This window comes from Eumetopias jubatus, unplaced genomic scaffold (assembly GCF_037043125.1).
Source record: "Eumetopias jubatus isolate StellerSeaLion01/CBP00866 unplaced genomic scaffold, mEumJub1_p1.0 scaffold_8, whole genome shotgun sequence".
Taxonomy (NCBI): Eukaryota; Metazoa; Chordata; class Mammalia; order Carnivora; family Otariidae; genus Eumetopias; species Eumetopias jubatus.
The window spans coordinates 135,586,382-135,608,010 of record NW_028274814.1 but is presented as its reverse complement, the minus strand read 5'-3'; the positions used below and the strand labels follow the sequence as shown (position 1 = coordinate 135,608,010).

The window sequence follows — 21,629 nt, the reverse complement described above, 5'->3', positions numbered from 1 at the left end:
TCCAATCAAAGTGTAGGAGGTAAAGTTAAAAAAATGTTTTCCCAGAAAGAACAGAAGAGATCAGGAGCTCCCACAGAGAACTCATAGATCTTTCTGAGACAGAGAACAGACAACAGACTGAGGTGGCAGGGAGAGATACCAGATAAATACGGCCCTGTTTTATCCAGACATGATAAGGGACGTGAGTTTGCAGAAGAGAAGGAATCACCAAGTGTCCAGGACAATGGATGATGGAGATTCACCCCAGATTTTGTCATCAGTAAATCTCAAAACACTGAGGACAGGGAACCCAAAAACTTCCAGAGATACAAAGAAAAAATTGTTCTAGGAATTCAACTTTCCTCAGACTTTTCTTTGAAAGTCTTTGAAGCCAGAAGACAATGGGGATCTTCAAAATCTATGAGAAAAATATTTCTAGTCTAGAATTCTATACCTACCCAAACTCTTAGTCAAATATGAACTAAGACCGGTTCAGACATGTAATATCTCAAGACTACCCTCAGGAAGCAGAGGTTCCCCTAGAGGTTGTGTTCCATCAAAATAAAGGAGTGACAGGGGCTCCCCAGAGCGACGAGAAAGGGAGGTCCCAGGACAGCCGAACCTCGAGGACATCCTGTCTGTGTGAGGACAGCAGGAGGGAGGGCTGCCTGACATACGGCTCTGCAAAAACCATCAGATAAAGCACCTAATTTGTCTAAATGTACTGCAAGGAGATCGGTATTTTGGGCAGGGAGCCTGGGTAAATTAATTGTAGGTAAAGAGAAAGCTAACAGAAAGAAGAGGCAAAACCAAAATCACACACCGAGAAGAGTAACCAGGTACATGAGGTGACTCAGCTAAGAATCCTGTTCTCACGGTTTCGAAATGTATGCCCTCCACACTGGTCTGATAGAAACTATGACAGACCCCCCCACCCCACCCCCCCGCATGGCCAAAAACCAACGGCGAGCGCGGGAGCGGATGTGGAACCACCGGAAGCTCGCCTTGGCCCCTCTGAAAAGTCACGGTCTCCGACCAAACTAAACGGACGCCGACCACGTGACCCACCAGCCCCGCCGCCGGTGGTGACCCAAGGGAAAGGAAACCCTATGCTGACACAAAACTTATACATGAGTATTTATAGTGGGGTTTTTAAAAAAGATTTTATTTATTTCAGAGAAAGCACGCATGGGGGGAGGGGCAGAGGGAGAGAGAATCCCAAGCAGACTCCCCACTTGAGTGCGGAGCCCCGATGCGGGGGCTCCATCCCAGGACCCCGAGATCATGACCTGAGCGGGAACCAAGAGTCGGACGCTTAACCGACTGAGCCACCCAGGCGCCCCACAGTGGCTTTATTTGTAATTGTCCCCCAACTAGAAACACTCAAATATCTCTTAGGTGCTGAGCAGACGAACTGCAGTCCATCCCCACAAAGGACACCTGCTCAGCAAGAAGGAACGAGCTGCCGCTGCTGCGCATGCGCTCAGAGCAGCCTCAGGTGCACCAAATTCGGTGAGAGACCAGACGACAGGCAGGATGTCTCCACTTATAGGGCGATCTCACAAAGGCCAGACTATAGGAACAGAAAACGCTTCCCTGGATGCCAGGGGTGGGGGAAGGGCTGACTGCACGTGAGTCTGGAACAATTTTTTGAAGGGATGGAGCTGCTCTGTTTTTTGTGGTGGGGGTTACCCGGCTGCCAAAAATGAGCCCACTGCAGTGGAGGGGGACTTAAAGGCCAAAATGATAGCAAAGTCAGCAACAATGTTATTTAAAAGATTTTAACGATTGAAAATGTCATTACTCAGATTAGAAAACACAGCTGTAACTATATTGGAAGCTGGAGGGAGGTGAAGTGCGTGTCGGAGGACAGTAAATGGACAGTTGTTCCGAGAGCTAAAACCTCAGCTTCCACTGTAGGAATTCACTGGCTAATGTTTTAAATCTGAAAAATCAAGACAAAGCAGGATAAGCTTGCTATTTAGAAACATGGAAAAATCAAAGGTTCCAGCTGGAAAGGTCGGAGGCTGGGAAGATTCCCATCCCGGGGTGCGGGGATCGTGGGTGGGGCACAAGGCGGCCATTTGTTGGCTTCAGGTCTTAAAACTTTGGAGCAATCAGACTACGTACATGCCTATCTTTGATGACGATAAAACTTCTTTTTAAGTGGAAATGTGACCAGTTACTTTAAACCACAACAACAACAACAAAGAAAGGAAGCAAAGTTGGACTCCGTGGTCTCCAAGGCACCTGCCAACATGGGCCCTCTTAGGGGCTCCCCGCCTCTGAATGGTCAGCCCCAAAAGGTGTAGCGGCATCCTTCTCAGTGCTTCTGGTCCGCAGACGGCCTTGTCTCTATGGGAGATCCCCTCTTCCCAAGGGCACTGTTCAGAGAGCGGGAGGCCTCCGGAGATCAGGGATGTGGTTCTGTCCTGTCAACTTGGGCGGGCCTGGATCCAGTCACTGTCCTCCTGGGGGCCTGTTTCCCATCTACATGAAGTGCGAGCAGCTGGGTGGCTGTGAGGTTTACCATGACCAAGCAGATGGGCAGCACATAGTCCAGCCTGGGGCCCTCAGTGGGCGTCCAGCAGCCACCCAGGGCTGGGAGCAGGGGCTTCTGCCCTGGGTTCTTGGATCTGGGACATCGAGGAGAGTATGCAACCCCAGGCAGGCGTCCTGCTCACCACCGCCTCATCCACATGTGAGCACTGAACCACATTCCAGAGCTACTCACATGAATGAGGGATCATCTGTTCCTTTTGGTTTGTGGACGCCGTGGCCACAGAGCCCCGAGGTGACTATAGAGCCAGCCCTTGAGGGATGGAGCCTCTGTTTGGACACTTTGCCGGAAGCACAGCGAACTTCTGCAGAGCCCTCACGTTCGCGCACACACACACACACACACACACAGCTGGTTAACAACTGCGGTCGAGGAGCATGACCTCTACTCAGGCTACGGTGAGGCCACCCCCACCCCTAGGCCTGCACGGTGCCTACCTGTGAGGGTCCCTCAGCAATCTCACTGTCAGGGGCTGGCTTCCCCACAGACCCCTGAAAATAGTAGTACACCACGCCTGCAGGGGGGCGAAGAAAGACTAATTAAAACATTTAAGAGTGATACAATTACTTCACAATGTCAGTATTTACCATACACCAGAAATCGTATCCTTTTAAGCTAAACTGGCAATGAAAAATGTTAGGTATTAAAATTATGAGAAGATATGTAATTTTTCAATTACAGGTGTGCGGGCCAACGTTGAAGATCACAGCTATAGGACATGAGGTTGTGTAGGTTTTGGTTCGTGGGTTTTCGGTGGGGGCGGGGGAGGATGGGTTTTCGAATCAAACATGGGTTCAAATCCGTTTCACTAGGAAGGTACCGAGGAAGGAAAGGGACAGAAGGGCAGCCTTGACTCTGAGCAGCACGGCCAGGGCCTGGGAGCCGGGGGGCAGGCAGCTGGAGAGTGGGGCAGCCCTGAAGCGAGAACCAGCCCCCCCGGCTCCTGCCATGGCCCCAGCGCCCAGGGCCTTACCTGCAAGAACCAAGAGGTGTGCTATGTACAGGGGCTTGTAGAGCCTGGAAGGAAAGCGGAGTTGAGGGTAAGGCTGGGGCATCTCGTGCCCTCACTGCGGGTGGCGACCAGGTTCCTCCCACTCCAAAGCCCAGGACCAACTCCGCCAGCGCGTGTCCCCACACTGTGGGTGAATAAATCCCTCAGCTGTAGCGGGCTCGCAGGGCCTCCCCACTGCCCGGCGGGCCAGGCTCGGGGCCTCCGCCTACGTTGAGAGCCAGACTCGGGGCCTGGAATACACTCCCTTCTCCTTTCCTTTTGCACTTGTCTCCCTGGGTCCACCCTGCCTTCCCAGCTGGAGAGCAAGGACCCGGCCGTGGTTGGGCACTCAACGCTGCATCAGCTCTTCCTGCGGAGGTCCTCCAAGGCCCCCCTACTCTGGACTGACAGATACCACAATCCCGATCAGAAATTGTATCCCCATGACTCATCCACCTCTTCTGGGACCCCTCCCTTGCCACAAGCAGAGCATCTTGACGCTGCAGGGACAGTGGCTCCCAGTGTGTGTGTGCACGTGCACACACACTCACACACACTCACACACACGCACACACACGCACACACAGGCAGTTCCCACCTGCCAGGACCAGCCCTTCCACCCCAACCCTGAGTCCCAGAGATACTGAACGGTCAAGGAAAGGGGAACAGAGAACCCTATTTTCCCTTTCTCTTAGACCCAAGTGGGGGTTCCCCGTCCTGGTCACTCGAGGCACTGTGGCAGGGCCCACCTAAACTTTACCTCTCTCTCTGGCCGCCCAGTCCAAACACCATTTTCAGTCTAAGAAGAAAAGATGGTCAACAGTCAATGCATCAGGCAGGCCCCGGATCCCGTGTTCCTTTACCAGGTGGCTTTCGGGGAGTGTGAGGGGCCAGAGGTGGTCCAGGAAAAGCCAGGACCTCCACCCGCAGGGCTCAGCCGGGGGCCAAGTTTAGGAGGGACTGGGCTCGCACTGGGAGCTTGGGAAATGCTCAGGAATTTCTCCCAAGACCTCAGAGTCCCAAACAAAAGCTGGTTTCAATGCCCTCAGAGCTGGAAAGGTAGTTCTCAGAGAATCGGGATGGGGAAAAGGGGGTTGGGATAGGATTAAGGAAAAAAGTATCACCCTGTTGAACATTTGGTGTAAAATGACCCCAGATGTAGGTGCCTAGTTATTTCAGAAACGCTGTGTAACAGGAAATATTTGAAAGTGTTGGTAGTTTTTAATCATTATTATTAACTCTTGTCATTTAGGGAGTCCTAGGGGAGATGCCTAGCCTCCTCAAAAAGATCCTCTGTCTGAAATCCCACCAGCATGGTCGAACTCCATACAAACCAAGGCCATGGTAAAGTCAAGGTCTCTGAAGTGAGCTGGGCCCGGTGCGGCCTGGGGAGCCTCTGCTTCCCAAGGGAGCTCCCTAGGCTCCCCAGGGACAAGTTCAGAATCTCCCTTTAACCCTGCACCCCCACCTCCACCTGCCCCACTCTCAGCAGAGAACTCAGGCACCCCCCAGACGACGGGAGTTCCTCGACTCTCTGCCGCCAAACCCACCCATTCTCTGCTGCCTCCTCAGGGAGGCGGCTGCCCTGCTCTGAGCTCCGTTCCATCTGGTCTCCCCGCCTGGGTGTTTGGGGGCCCCTTGCTCACTGGTATATTCAGCCTTCCCTTCCCTTCTGGCTTCTAATCAGCATTTCACACACACTCATGTCTTGCATTAAAAGAAGGCCTTCTCCCTTGAACCAGACCCTTCCCCAGTGACCGTTGTGATGACCCCCTATCCTGCACCCCAGCCCACCAGCTGTCTGCCCCGGGTGTCTTCACCCCTCTCGGCCTCCGCTTACCCCTCAGCTTCCTGCATCTGTTCCCGGCCCCGCAAACCTCCAACACCTCTCCCACCCAGGTCACCAGTGCGCTCTGAGCCCCCAAACCCCGTGGGCCTTTTCCAGGCTTGGTTCACTTCACCTCTCCGCGGGGCCCCGCGTGCCTCCCTTCTCCAGAGCACCTTCTCTGAGAAACCCGCCCGCGATGTATTCACCGGGAAGCTTTTTGGTCATTTATAACTTGGTGTGAGCGAAGTTATCAGGCTTTTTCCGAGAGGCGGTCTGGAGGAGGAGAGGAGAGTAAATGGGTCGTGAGGGAGAGAAGGGGGAGCGGGGGGGAATGGCGGGTCGGAAGGGATGAGGCAAGGGGAAGCGAAGAGCTGCAGAGACAACTTTCACCTGCTTGGGTGCTTTACTGAGGACAGCCTCCGAGCCTGCTTGCCAAAGCTGCCAACCTCGATGGTGTCGGCGATTTGCAGAGCACCCTCTGACCAGACCAGAGTCCAGGCAGCGTCCTCCTCAGCTCCCGTCCGGCTCTGGGACCGAGCCTAGAAGGGCACCAGAGCCCGGGGAAGTCTGGGAACCCAGGGCCCAGCCCCTCCCTTTTTCAAGGAGAGTGGTGTCTGTGTGTGACATCACGTCTCAGGGGGCTTTGTGACAGGACAGCCCCTCCAAGTGTGGCCAGAGCAGTTTGTCAGGTGCCTCAGCGAGGCCTTCAATCCCCACCAGCCGGAGGCCGCACCTCTCTGGTTCCATTCCGTGCCCCCAACGCTGCTCGAGCACCTTCGGTGCGCCAAGCGACGTGCAAAGTCCTATAAGGACACAAAGACATAAAGGTGTGTGAGAGTCCATCTTGTCACACGGCACAACAGGGATATTTTCTGAGTCAAAAACAAGAACACAGCTTCACCATTTTTGAGTGTCATCCATCCATTCAACCAGGGTCTGCTGAGCTTCCATTTGGGGCCAGGAGAAGTGTTAAAGGGATAGAAAGGCAGACAGGACACAGAGCCTGCCTTTGAGCAGCTTGAAGACATCAAATAGGCATCTTCTGATTCAAGACAATAACCTACACTCTCCCCAAATTACTATGAATGTAACGAAATAATAATTACAAAACTATGGGGACATCTGGGTGGCTCAGTCAGTTAGGTGTCTGACTCTTGGTTTCGGCTCAGGTCATAATCTCAGGGTCTTGAGATCAAGCCCTGTGTTGGGCTCTGCGCGCAGCATGGAGTCTGCTCGAAATTCTCCCTCTCCCTCCCCTTCTGCCCTTCTCCTGGCTCGCACACACACTCTCTGAAAAAATAAAATCTAAAAAAAAAAAAAAAATCACAAAAGTATGGATGTTTAAAACTGAGGAATGCTGAGTTTCATATATACATGAAATATTTACCAAGACAGACCATATTCTCAACCATAAAAAAAGCCTCAAAAAATTTAAAATATTACAGTCGTTTCTAGGGGACGCCTGCCTGACTCGGTCAGTAGAGCATTGACTCTTGATATCAGGGTTGTGAGTTTGAGCCCCACGTTGGGTGTGGAGCCTCCTTAAAAAAAAAAGTCATTTCAAGTATGTTCTTTGACCACAATGGAATTAAATTAGAAAGGAGTAACAGAAAGACCCCTGGAAAATCCCCAAACATTTAGAAACTAAACAACATACATTTAAATAACATACGAGTGAAATAAAAAATCTAAAAGAAAGTTAGAAGGTATTTTGAACTGAATGAAAATGAAAAAATATCAAAATGTGTGGGATGCAGTTAAAGCAGTACACAGAGAAAAAAATCACAGCACTAAAAATATCTGTATTAGAAAATAACAAATGTCTCAAATGAGTTACCTCGCTTTCTACTTTAAGGAACTGGAAATGGAAGAGCAAATAAAGCCCAGAGTAAGCACGAGAATTGAAATAAAAAAGATTAAAGTGAAAATAATTGAAATAGAATAGAGAAAAACAATAGAATAAAAATCAGTAAAACCAAAAGCTGGTTTTGTGAGGTCAACAAAATGTATAATTCTGTAAATAGACTAGACCAGAAAAAAAAAAAAAAGATACAAGTGATCAGTATCAAGAATGATGAAGGTAACAACGCAGATTCTACAGATACCAAAACAGTAATAAGGGAATATTATGAACACACCATACCAATAAACTGGACAATATAGAGGAAATGGACAAAATCTTTAAAAAGACACAAAATACCAAAGCTCATGCAAGAAGAAATATATAACCTGATAACACAATATCTATTAGAGACATTAAATTTACTTAACTTTCCCACAAAGAAAACTCCAGATCCATATGGCGTCACTAGTAAATTCTACCAAACGTTTAAGGAAGAAATAATACCAATTCTACACACTCTTCCAGAAAAAGAGAAGAGAATACTTTCCATCTTACTGTATGAGGACAGCATTATCTCACATCCAAAACCAGACAAAGACAACACAAGAAAACTACAGGACAACATCCCTCATAAACACAGAGGCAAATATTATTAAGAAAATCTTGGGGCGCCTGGGTGGCTCAGTCGTTGAGCATCTGCCTTCGGCTCAGGTCATGATCCCAGGGTCCTGGGATTGAGCCCCGAGTCAGGCTCCTTGCTGAGCAGGGAGACTGCTTCTCCCTCTCCCACTTCCCCAGCTTATGTTCCCTCTCTCCCTGTGTCTCTCTCTGTCAAATAAATAAAATCTTTAAAAAAAAAACTTAACTTGAGGGGTGCCTGGGTGGCTCGGGCGGTTGAGTGTCTGCCTTTGGCTTAGGTCATGACCTCCAGGTCCTGGGATCGAGCCCCATGTCAGGCTCTCTGCTCAGCGGGGAGCCTGCTTCTCCCTCTCCCTCTGTGCTCTCTCGCTCTTGCTCTCTCTCAAGTAAATAAACAAAATCTTTAAAAAAATATTTAAAGAGAAAATCTTAACTTGAAACTAACAACTTATAAAAAGGATAATGCACTATACCAAAGGAGTTTATCCTCAGGAATGCGAGGTTTTTCCAACATTCCAAACCAATCAACAGAATTCACCATATTAACAAACAAAAAAAGAAAAAGCATATGATTATCTCAAAAGATGCACAAAAAAAAACATTTGATAAAATCAACATCTGTTCTGGAAAAAAAAACAAAAAACAAAACCTCCCAGCAAACTAGGAGGAGTTTGGAACATCCTCAACCTGATGAAAGACATCAGTGAAAACCTTAGTGCTAACAATATACTCGGTAGTAAAATACTGAATACTTTCCCCCTAAGTTCAGGAATAAGGCAAGGATGTCTGCTTTCATCCTTTCTACATGATATACTAGAGGTTTTAGACAATGCACTCAGTCAAAAGAAAGAAATAATTGCGCTTTTCACCATTAGTAAACCTGCCATACTCCTGAAAAGGGCAATGATGTCAACAATAAAGCGTAACATCAAACTTCTCCCACCCTGACTAATCTAGTCCAACAATCAACCTAACATTTGAAAATCTGATGTCAAACTCTATACTTTGAGTAGCAGATCTCCAGAGTCAGAGCCTTATTACTGCATGATTCAGCATTACATATATATAATATACATATATATATATACCAAAAATGTATATCTTAGAATACTACTTGTGTCCATTTCATAAAAGAGCTATAACATTTTTCTCCATCAATTTCTGTGACAAATTGCAAATGAGACAAAAGCCTTTCACTTGAAAATATACCATAATGTTGCTCATTGATTAAATAATGTTTTTCAAATTCTGTAATCATAATCAGCCATTATAAAAGATGACCACTCCTTTCAATGAGCTACAAAGCTTAACATACAAAGAAAGAGAATAGGAGAGACGGAGAAAGAGAAGTAAAATCAGCTGGATTGGAAAGGAAGAAGTAAAACTGTCTTTATTTTGCAGAAAACATGATTGTGTATAAAATCCTACGGAATCATACAAAAAGCTACTATAGTTTAGCAAGGATGAAGGATACAAGATCAATGTATAAAAACAAATTATATTTGCTGTGAACATAAAACTCCCCTAAAAAATAAAGTATATTTAAAAATTTTTAAAAGTCAGGGACGCCTGGGTGGCTCAGTCGGTTAAACGTCTGCCTCTGGCTCAGGTCATGATCCCAGGATCCTGGGATCGAGTCCCGCATCGGGCTCCCTGCTCGGCGGGGAGTCTGCTTCTCCCTCTGACCCTCCTCCCTCTCGTGCTCTCTGTCTCTCATTCGCTCTCTCTCAAATAAATAAATAAAATCTTTTTAAAAAAAACCAACCAATATGCTGTATCTAAGATTCATATGGAAATGGGAAGGATCTAAAATAGCCAAACAATTTTGAAAAAAACAAAGTTGGTCAGCAGTCAAGACAATATGAAATTGCTGATGTCAAGAGAGGTGGAACAGGAGAGTCCAGAGGCAGAGCCTTATACTGTCAATCGATTTTAGACAAAGGTGTAAATGTAATTCCCTGGAGGAAAGTCTTTTCAATAAATGGTCCTGGAGAAACTGGATATTCATATGGAGAAAAGTGGACTTTGAGTCATATCTCATGCCCAGTACAAAAAAAATAACTCAAAATTAATCATAGACCTGAATCTAAAACCTGAAACCATAAAATTTCTAGAAGAAAACAGAGGAGAAAATCTGTGTGACCATGGATTAAGCAAAGATTTCTCAATATAACACAAAAATCATGATCCATTGTAGAAAAAACTGATATATTGGACTTCATCAAAATTTGAATCTTCTAAAGATACTATAGAGAATAGAAAGATAAGCCACAGACTAGGAGAACATATTTGCAAATTCTATATCTAATTAAGAGCTCTGTCTAGAATATACAAAGAACTCTCAAACTCAATAATAAGAAAACAAATGATTTTTAAAATGGGCAAAAGATAGGGGGCCTGGGCGGCTCAGTCAGTTGGACGTCTGACTTCGGCTTAGGTCATGACCTTGGGGTCCTGGGATCAAGGCCCCTATTGGGCTGCCTGCTCAGCAGGGAGTCTGCTTCTCCCTCTGCCCCTCCCCCGTTCGTACTCTCTCTCTCTCTCTCTCTCACTCTGTCTCTCTCAAATAAATAAATAGAATCTTAAATAAAAAACTAAACTAAAATAAAATGGGCAAAAGATTTAAACAGATATTTCACCAAAGAAGATAAACAGATGGTAAATAAGCACATGGAAAGACTCTCAATATCGCTGGTCACTAGGGAAAGAAAATGCAAATTAAAACCATAAGCTATCACTGCATACCTACTAAAGACTGTCTCAAATAAGAAAGATTGACCGTTGACGAGAAATGGAATAACTGAAACTCTCAACCACTGCTGATGAGAATATAAAATGATATGACTAGTTTTGGGAGTTTGGAAGTTTCTTTAAAAATAAAAACATACACCGCTGTGTTACCTGCCATCCCATTCTAGGTATTTACCTGAGAAAGGAAACGTATTCCACACAATGACATGTACACAAATATTCATAACAACTTTATTTGTAATAGCTCCAAAGTGGAAACAACCCAAATATGCATGAACAGGTGATTAAATAAACAAAATGCAGCCTATCCATATAATGGAATATGCTCAGCAATAAAAGGAATGGACCACTGATCCCCATAACAATAAGGATGAATCTCAAGATAGTTTTGCTGAGTGAAAGAAGCCCCCAAAGAAGGATACTTATGGGGTGCCTGGTGGCTCAGTCGTTAAGCGTCTGCCTTTGGCTCGGGTCATGATCCCAGGGTCCTGGGATCGAGCTCCGCATCGGGCTCCCTGCTCCGCAGGGGGCCTGGCTCTCCCTCCCCCACTCCCCCTGCTTGTGTTCCCTCTCTCGCTGTGTCTCTCTCTGTCAAATAAATAAATAAAATCTTTTTTAAAAAAAGATACATACTGTATGATTCCATTTATATAAAATTTTACAAAATGCAAATACATTTTCATGACAGAAAGCAGATCAATGGTTGTCTGGGATGGAGCTCCAAAGAGGGAGAGATGGGGTGCAGGGATTACAAAGGCACACGAGGAAGCTTTTACGGGTGATGGATATGCTCATTCTCTTAGTTGTGATGATGGTTTCACAAGTATATGTTATCAAATACCAATATCAACAGTTTGTTGTATGCCAATTATACATCAATAAAGTTGGTTTTAAAAAGAGTAAAGTGGGGCGCCTGGGTGGCTCAGTTGGTTAAGCGTCTGCCTTCGGCTCAGGTCATGACCCCAGGGTCCTGGGATCGAGCCCCGCATCGGGCTCCCTGCTCCGCGGGAAGCCTGCTTCTCCCTCTCCCACTCCCCCTGCTTGTGTTCCTGCTCTTGCTGTGTCTCTCTGTCAAATAAATGAATAAAATCTTAAAAAATAAATAAATAAATAAATAAATAAATAAATAAATAAATAAAATCTTTAAAAAAAAAAGGAAAGAAAGAAAGAAAAGAAAACATTAAGGCAGAGGGGAAAACCAGATTACCTAAAAAGAATAAAGACTCAGAATGGTATCAGAATTGCCACATGCGGGCGCCTGGGTGGCTCAGATGGTTGAGCATCTGCCTTCAGCTCAGGTCATGATCCCAGGGTCCTGGGATCGAGTCCTGCATTGGGCTCCCTGCTCAGCGGGGAGCCTGATCTCCCTCTGCTTCTCTCTCTCTCTCTCTCTCTCTCTCTCTCTGTCTCTCATGAATAAATAAATAAAATCTTAAAAAAAAAAAAGAATTGCCACATGCAATACTAACTGCCAGAGGAGAGTGGAGTAACATTCTACAGAGTTCTGAGGGGAAATGATTGTGACTCAAGAATTCTGTGTGAGCCGAGTCAGCTCTCAGTGTCAGGACAAGAGGAAGGTTCTCAGTGGTCCCTGGGCCCAGACACCAGCCTGCCACCTGCACACTGCCTCCCTCTCCTACCTCACACCACGGAGGTAAAAGAATGTAGATCTGAAAATAAACAAAATAAACAAAAGGTGATGCCTGTTACACTAGAAGCTCTAAGGAATCCCTCAATAATGGAAGGCGGAAGAAGGGGGTTGGCAGGGGACACAAAGCACTAAACACAGGCAGAGCGCATCGTCATGAAAGGTGGAAGGTCCCTGGGGGTCTCTGTTCATCAAAGTGATAGGTCTGGGCAGCAGGACAGAACCTGCTCAGGAAAACTGGCTGGGGGACTCATGTGAAGCAGAAATGTGAGAGACTTCCTCTCTCCCCACCTGTGGCAAGCAGACAAAAACAGAGGTACCAACCAGCAGCTGAGAGCAACACATTGAGGGTTCTTGGCCAGAGAAGTGCTGGGTGGCTGGTAACGAACACCCAGCAGGAATGGGGAGCCCCAGCGCCCTAAAGTCTAACCACAAGTACAGCCTGACGGGCAATGTGCTTTCATGACCCCACATAGACGAATAGCACGGCACAATAAATAAAAGCATTCAAAAAGTCTATCAAAGTATTTTTTTAAAGATTTTATTTATGGATGCCTGGGTGGCTCAGTTGGTTAAGCGACTGCCTTCGGCTCAGGTCATGATCCCGGAGTCCCGCATCGGGCTCCCTGCTCGGCGGGGAGTCTGCTTCTCCCTCCGACCCTCTTCCCTCTCGTGCTGTCTCTCTCTCTCTCGAATAAATAAATAAAATCTTTAAAAAAAATAAAGATTTTATTTATTTGTCAGACAGAGCGAGTGCACAAGCAGGGGGAGCGGCAGGCAGAGGGAGAGGGAGAAGCAGGTTCCCCGTGGAGCACGGAGCCCGATGCGGGGCTCGATCCCAGGAGCCCGAGATCATGACCTGAGCCAAAGGCAGACGCTTAACTAACTGAACCACCCAGGCATCCCTCTCAAAATACCTTTAAAAAGAATATGTTTGCAACCTTGGAGTAGAAGAGATCTTCTTACAAATAAGACACGGGGCAGGTGGGGGGGGGGGGGTTGGTGCCTGGGTGGCTCAGTCAGTTAAGCCTCTAACTCTTGATTTCACCTCAGGTCATGATCTCAGGGTCGTGAGATCGAGCCCCGCATTGGGGTCCAAGCCCAGCACGAGTCTGCTTGAGATTCTCTTGCTCCCTCTCCATCTGCCCCTCCCCGCCCTCTCAAATAAATAAAATCTTTTAAAAAAATAAATAAGACACAAAATACTTAGACTATATAAATATGTAAACTTCTATATGACAAAGCCATCAACAAAGTTGAAAACAAACAAGAAATTGGGTATTTGCAGTATATGTGGCAAAAATTAATACAGAGACCACAAAAAATATTCCTGCAAATCGACTGGACAATGAAATAGAAAAATGGGCAAAGGATACGAAGAAATAAAAGTGGCCACATGACAAGCAGCTCAATTTCATTAATAATCATGAAAATTTAAAAAAAAAGAGAGCTATTATTTTTCTCCCCTCAAGTTGGCAAAACTGTAAAACTGATAAATGTTGAAGTGGGTGCAAGGAACCAGTACTTTCAATCACTGAGGAGAGAGCACTCGGCAATACTTAAGTAAAATGCACCTACCTTTTGCCTCAGCAATTCTACTTCTAATTATCTGTTCCAGAGAAAACCCCACTCAGGTAGGCTTAAATGAGGCATGAATGAAGATGTCCCTTGGTTTTAATAGCACAGACGTGGAAACCACTAGATCTATGAATAGGGGAACAGCTGAAGTATGAAATATGATATATCCACATTACAAATTCTTTCCAGAACTGACATGAATCAGATCTAGAGAAACTGAGAGAATGATCTTGGAGACATTTAGTGAAAAAAGTAAGATGGGTATGGTAGGAGCCATGAATACACAACCTCCCCGAAATTTCAGCCCACAAATTCAAATGTGCAAGAAGTAGTGAAATTGCACACTTCTTTGTTGTTATATACGGTTATATCATTTTAAACTCTGAGCCCTCAACTCAAGTTGGTGGGAAATGAATCCTAAGCCATTCCTGAGGCATTGTTGCCACTCACCCCCTGCCCAGAATATTACCAGATTCCAGGAGTTTGTGCAGTGCCAAGGCTTACGAGGGCAAGGACTATGTCTCCATCTCCTCTATGTCCTCTGTATTTGGCTCAATGGCTGGCCGCAAACACCACTCAGGAAATGTCTGGGGAAATGCAGGCCATGGTCACACAGAGGGTAAGGGCCCAAAATCCAGATTCCTGCCCCCTACTCTCTGCTCCTGAGGACTCTGATTTCGGCCCATGCTTTGTGAGATCTCCCTCTCTAGGTGGCAACTTGAAGTGATAAGGTTATTTTCAGAGCCAGCTTCACAGGCATGTAACGTATGCATTCACATGGGGCCCTGGGCTCAGATGTACCACACCTGGTGTATCTCCCCCTTCCTGCGGAGTACTGTCAGAGGAGACCTAGTGGAGAGGCGGGACTTTCACCTTTGACCATTGGTAAAAAAGCAACCTCCCTGCCATGGTGTCTGTGGAAGCCACAGGGGAGGGGCAGTGATGAGGCACTCGACCCTTAGCGACCCGAGAGGTGTAAGAGGAAGGTCTGTAGGCAGCCAGAGCTACCTCTCCTGCTGACTACTACGAGGCCCTCCTTAGTGCCAACTAAGGCCGAGTGGGGAACCTGGACTTCTTCCCCGACTTGTAGTAACAAGGAAGCTTCTCCATTTCCCCTGCCGGAGTGGTGTCAAAGGAAGCTACCATTAAAAAAAAATTTTTTTTAGGGGTGCCTGGGTGGCTCGGTTGGTTAGGCGACTGCCTTCGGCTCAGGTCATGATCCTGGAGTCCCGGGATCGAGTCCCGCATCGGGCTCCCTGCTCAGCGGGGAGCCTGCTTCTCCCCCTAACCCTCCCCCCCTCATGTACTCTCTCTCTCTCTCTCTCTCTCATTCTCACTCTCTCAAATAAATAAATAAATCTTTAAAAAAAATTTTTTTAATAAGCTCCAGGATCTCATAACATAATACCCAAAATGTCCAGGTTTCAATTAAAAAATCCCTCATCATATCCAAAACAAGAAACAGCTTAAACTGAACAACAAAAAACCAATCACTAGATGCCAACAGCAAGATGACAAAGGCAGAATTATCTGCAAAGATTTTAAAGCAGCCATCATAAACATGCTTCAACAAGCATTTATGAACATGCCTGAAACAAAATAAAAAAGAGTCTCAGCAAAGAAACATTAGATAAGGAAGTGTACCTGGGTGGCTCAGTCGGTTGAGCGTCTGCCTTCAGCTCAGCTCAGGATCCCAGGGCCCTGGGATCGAGCCCCACGTCGGGCTCCCTGTTCAGCGGGGAGCCTGCTTCTCCCTCTCCCTCTGCCTGCCCCTCCCACTGCTGGTGCTCTCTCTCTCTCTCTCTGTCAAATAAATAAATAAAATCTTAAAAATCTTTTTATTTTATTTATCTGAGACAGAGAGAGAACATGAGTGGGGGTTGAGGGTCAGAGGGAGAGGATGAACGAGAAGCAGCTCCCCACGGAGCAGGGAGCCTGACGTGGGGCTCGACTCCAGGACCCTGGGATCCTGACTTGAGCTGAAGGCGGATGTTTAACTGACTGAGCCACCCAGGCGCCCCTCAACTGACTTTTGATAAAGGTGCAAAAGCAATTCAGTGGAGAAAAACTGGCTTTTCAACAAATGGCTCTGGAGTAATTGGACATCCACAGGCAAAAAAAAAGAAAAGAAAAGAAAAGAAAAAGAATCTTTATCTAAATCTAACACCTTATACAAAAGTTATTTCAAAATGCATCATGTACTTAAATGTAAAACATAAAGCTTTGGGGGAAAAATCATAGAAAATCTTCTGAACCTAGGGCTTGGCAAAGGGTTCTTCGATTTGACACCAAAAGCACAATTCATAAGACGGAAAAGGTTGATAAATTGGCTTTCATCAAAATTAAAGACCTTTGCTCTGGGAAAGACCCTGTTGAGAAGATGAAAAGACAAGCTACAGAGTGGGAGGAAATATCGGCAGGACTAGTTTCTAGATTATATAAAGAACTCTTAGAATTCACCAGGTAAACAAACAATCTAATTAGAAAATGAACAAAAGACATGAAAAGACATTTCAGTAGAGAGAATATAAGATGGGAAATAAGCATTTAAAAGGATGTTCAACATCACTACCCATAAGGAGAATGCAAATTAAAACAATGAGGTATCCCTACACATCTATCAGAATGGCTAAAATACAAAAGTTGCTGCAGCAGTGCAGAACAGGATATGGAGAACTAGACCACTTGTACCTTGCTAATGGGAATGTAAAATAGTTCAGTCACTCTGGAAGATAATTTAGTAGTTTCTTAAACAACCAAATACGTAGCAAACATATGACCCAGCAGTTGTGCTCCTTCCTGGGCATTTATACCACAGAAACGAAGGCTTATGTTAACACAAAAGTTATACACAAATATTTATAGCAGTTTTATTTATAATAGCCAAAAACTGGAAACAACTCAGATGTCCTGTAAGGGGTGGGTGGTTAAACTGCGGTCTATCCGTACCAGAGAATAGTACTCAGAAATAAAAAGGAATAAATTACTGATACACATAACAACCTGGATGACTCTTGAGAGTATTACGCTGAGTGAAAAAAAAATAAAAAAAAAAAAAGCCTATCCGAAAGGTAATATACTACAGTGGCTCAGTCGTTAGGCATCCGCCTTCGGCTTGGGTCATGATCCCAGGGTCCTGGGATCGAGCCCCACATCGGGCTCCGTGCTCTGCGGGAAGCCTGCTTCTCCCTTTCACTCTCCCCCTGCTTCTGTTCCCTCTCTCGCTGTGTCTCTCTCTGTCAAATGGATAAATAAAATCTTAAAAAAGAAAAAGTATAACATTCTTTTTTTTTTTTTAAGATTTATTTATTTGAGAGAGCGAGAATGAGAGAGAGAGAGAGAGAGCACATGAGAGGGGAGAGGGTCAGAGGGAGAAGCAGGATCCTCGCCGAGCAGGGAGCCCGATGCGGGACTCGATCCCGGGACTCCAGGATCATGACCTGAGCCGAAGGCAGTCGCTTAACCAACTGAGCCACCCAGGCGCCCAAAAGTATAACATTCTTGAAATGACAAAATGGAGTCCCTTTATCAGGGACTAAGAAGGGGTTGGGGGAAGGGAAACACGAGGGATCCTTGTAATGGGAATGTTCTGTATCTCGATTGTATCAATGTCAATATTCTGGTGGTTCTATTGTTACTATCATTTTACAATATGCTACCATTGGGAAAAACTGAGTAAAGGGCACACCTGACCTTTCTGTTTTATTTCTTATACATATGAATCTACAATTTACTTTAAAATGTGTGGTATAACACAGGGAAAATGATAAAAGCCGCTTTCCCTTCCCCATAGGGACCAGAAAGAAAAGGCCGAGCCGGAGGCACTGCATGGCTGTGTTTCTGGACCCTGATGAATCAGTTCCTGGTTTTGCCTCCATCTGGGGACTCCAAGTGGGGTGAGAGAGGGAGGGAGTGGACGAAAAACACTGAATAAGAAATTTGGGGAGCTAGTTCTCACTCCACTATCAACTGAACAAGTCTCATAAATGTCGATGGCTTCAATTTGACTCAATGTAACATTCACTGGGTACAAAGGACACTGGCAAGAGGGGCTGGGGGAAGTGGTTAGCCTTTAACCCACATCAATATCAACACCCTCCCCCCAATAGAGTAACATTCTTTGTTACAGAATATTGACATTTTCTTAATTTGGGGCATAATGTACAACGTAAGTAAAAAAATAGGGTCTTAGATGCAAACATAGGATCAAGAAAATACCCTGGATAAACTCCACCCCCTCCCCCACAAGACTGCCACCCTTCACTGGCTCTTGATCGCTAGGATCTACTCTGTGTAACATGTTATACGGATTGAGGCTAAAGAAAGTTAACAGGATTCTCATAATCTGATTAGTAGACACTTAACAAACATCTGTGTGCACCAAACATCTTCTAGGCACTTCACATTACATACATTACCTCATTTAATCCTCACAACCCCTGTGTGATAGCCACTATTATCCCCATTTTACAGATGTGGAAACCAAAGTTCATGGGGGAAAGGTAACTTGACATACAGCTTGTAACTGGTATCAGGAACTGACAAAATCTTTTCACTATATACTACTTTGCTTCTAATTCTATAGAGCATATTTATCTTCTGTACTGTGCTAATCTTTCCCAATTTTCTAAAATCATTGTTTTTAACAGAGACAAATAGGGTTTTTTTTTCTTTCTTTAAGGCAGAGAGAGCAAGAAGGCATTATTAAAATACACTGGACTTCACACATTTGAAAAATCATCCGAGGCCATTTTTCCCAATAGCTTGATTGAGATATAATTTACATAACATAAAATTTATCCTTCACTCATTTTAAGCATACAATTCAATGGACTTTAGTCCATTTGCAAAGTTGTACGCTATACCACAAACTAATTTCAGAGCATCTCCCTCCGCCTAAACAGAAATGCAAATGATAAATTACTGAACACTACATCTGAGACTAATGATGTACTATATGTTGGCTTATTGAATTTAAATAAATAAAAAAACCCAGAAACCTCATGCTACAGGCACTCTGCATTCCCACTTAACCCACTCATCTGTGTAGATTTGCCTTTTCTGAACCCTTCATATAAATGAAATCATACAATATGTTTTTTGCATCTAGCTTTTTTCATTTAGCATAATGTTTTCGAGGTTCATCATAGCTGAAGAGCATTCCATTGTATGGATATATCCCACACTTTTAACCACTTTTTTTTTTTAATCCATCAGTTGATGGACTTTTGGGTTGTTTCTACTTTTTGGTTGCTGTGAACAATGCTGCTATGAACATTTGCATACGGACAAATGTTTTCATTTCTTCTGGGTAGATACTTAGGACTGGAGTTTTTAAGAAACTGCCAGGCTGTTTTCCGAAGAGGCTGCATCATTTTGCGTTCCCACCAGCCGTGTATGAGAGTTCCAATTTCTCCACATCCTCACCAACACTGACTATTGTCTTTTTATTCCAGGATTCCAGTGGGCGAGAAATGGTATCTTGTTATGGTTTTGATTTGCATTTACCTAATGACTAACCATGTTGAGTGTCTTTTCATGTATTTATTGGTCACTGTATATCTTCTTTGGAGAAAAAGCTATTCAAATCCTTTGCCCATTAAAAAAATAGACTTTATTTTTTAGAACAGTTTTAGGTTCACAGCATAATTGAGTGGAATGTACAGAGATTTCCCATATACCCTTACCCCCCAACCCCAGACTCCCCTGTTATCAACATCCCCCTCCACCAGGGGTGCATTTGTTACAAGTGATGAACCCCCATTGACACACCACTGTCATCCAAAGCCCATAGTTTACATCAGGGTTCACTCTATGGGTTTGGACAAACATATAATAACAGGTATCAACCACTATAGTATCACACAGTCTATTCATTCCTTGCTCCCTCCCCCCAGCCCCTAGCAATCAATGATCTTTTTATTGTCTCCACAGTTTTGTCTTTTTCTGTTATGCCATAGAACTAGAATTATACCGCATACAGCCTTTTCACATTGGCTTTTTTCACTTAGTAATATCCATTTAACTTTCCTCCATGTCTTTTTTTTTTTAAGATTTTTTGATTGATTTTAGTGGGGGAGGGGGAGAGAGAGGGAGAGTCTTAAACAGACTCCACACTGAGCATGGAGCCCAACTTGGGGCTCCATCCCAGCACCCTGAGATCAAGACTGGAGCCGAAACCAAGAGTGGGCTGCTCAGCCCACGCGCCACCCAGGCGCCCCCCCCCCACGTCTTTTCATGGCTTGATAGCTCATATCTTTCTTTTTTTTTTTTTTAAGATTTTATTTATTTATTCATGAGAGGCAGAGAGGGAGAGGGAGAAGCAGAGGGAGAAGCAGGCTCCCAAGGAGCAGGGAGCCCGATGCGGGACTCGATCCCAGGACCCTGGGATCATGACCTGAGCCGAAGGCAGACGCTTAACCATCTGAGCCACCCAGGCGCCCAGCTCATATCTTTCTAATGCTAAAGAATATTCCATTGTGTGGATATACAAAAGTTTATTTATCCATTCACCTCCTGAAGGACATCTTGGTTGCTTCCAAGTTTTGGCAACTATGAATAAAGCTGCTATAAATATCCGTGTGCAGGTTTTTGGGTGAATAAAAGTCTTCAACTCATTTGGGTGAAGACTAAGGAAAGTGATGGCTGGATCATATGGGAAGAGCATGTTTAGTTCTGTTAAGAAATTGCCAAACTGACTTCCAAAGCGGCTGTCTGATTCTTCATTCTCACCAGCAGTGACAGAGTTCCTGCCACTGGGTTTGTCACCTTTGCTTTTTTTTTTTTACACTAGGCTCCACGCCCAACGCGGGACTTGGACTCGTGGCCCTGAGATCAAGAGTCAGATGTTCTACCTACTGAGCCAGCCAGGTGCCCGCCCCATCTTTGCTTGTTTTTAAATTGGGCTATTTGTCTTTTTATTACTGAGTTGTAAGAGTCTTTGATATATTCTAGATACAAATACTTTATGGAATATATGATTTGCAAATATTTTCTCCCAGTTTGTGAGTTGTTTTGGAGGCCATTTTTTTTTTCAATGAAAAGGAATGTTAAACACTAAATTCATGATAGTGGTTACTCCTGGAGGAGGCAGGAGCGTGTAGGGGGTTAGAATTAGAGAGATGTGATGATGTAGGTGCTGTGAGAGGTAGAGCACAGACGCCAGGGCCAGCTACCTGAGTCTCAAGCCAACCCTGTCAAGTAACTTTGTCTCTCTGTGTCTCAGTTTTCTCATCTGTAAAATGTGTCTAACAGTGCTTATCCCACAGGTGTGTTGTGATGCATGTGTTCATGCGCCTGGACCCTACACCACCTGTCTCCTGGGGTGCTAACAGAACCTCTCTGATCCATGAGATTAAAGACCAGGTAAAATGGTCTAGCGAGCCTAGTGCGCGGCCTGCCCTGCGTTAGCGGTTATCTCTCCCTTAGCAGCCCATGGTCAGAGGCAACCTCAGCAGAAAATGCCAGCAAAATGCCTCAGCAGAAAAATGCCAGCAACGGAGGGGGTACCCGGGACGGTCGATGCAAGGCTCCTTCCAGCTCCACATTTCTGGGCTGCTTTTCACAGAGAGCCACAGGTTAGGCTGCACACGTTCTTGTCTAAAACGGGGCTGATGATAGAACCTACCTCCCCGGGACGTGGAGAAGCGCCAGGAAGCCAACAGCCAGGAAAGCGCTTTGGCAGCTACACATTGCTCCCGAAGAGTTGGTTTACTGGGGAAATAAAGAAAAAAATGTGGCAGCAGAAAAATCACACAAGGGGCCAGGCCAGCGCCAAGGAAGCCCAGGCGCCAAGAGGGGCTTCCGCCGCTC

The 21,629-nt window shown here is 45.3% G+C and overlaps 1 protein-coding gene across 1 annotated transcript in view; it reads right to left on the bottom strand.

Moving 5' to 3' along the window:
* Nucleotides 1-21,629, bottom strand: part of LOC114218372 (uncharacterized) — a 31,961-nt gene that overhangs the window by 1,549 nt on the left and 8,783 nt on the right. Inside the window, exons 3-8 of the mRNA XM_028115417.2 lie at nt 21,445-21,530; nt 5,749-6,161; nt 5,492-5,631; nt 4,291-4,329; nt 3,513-3,556; nt 2,977-3,053 (exon numbers count right to left, since the gene is read on the bottom strand). Coding sequence (XP_027971218.1) covers nt 2,977-3,053; nt 3,513-3,556; nt 4,291-4,329; nt 5,492-5,583 — 252 coding nt within the window. The 5' untranslated portion in view covers nt 5,584-5,631; nt 5,749-6,161; nt 21,445-21,530. The remainder of the gene's footprint in view (nt 1-2,976; nt 3,054-3,512; nt 3,557-4,290; nt 4,330-5,491; nt 5,632-5,748; nt 6,162-21,444; nt 21,531-21,629) is intronic.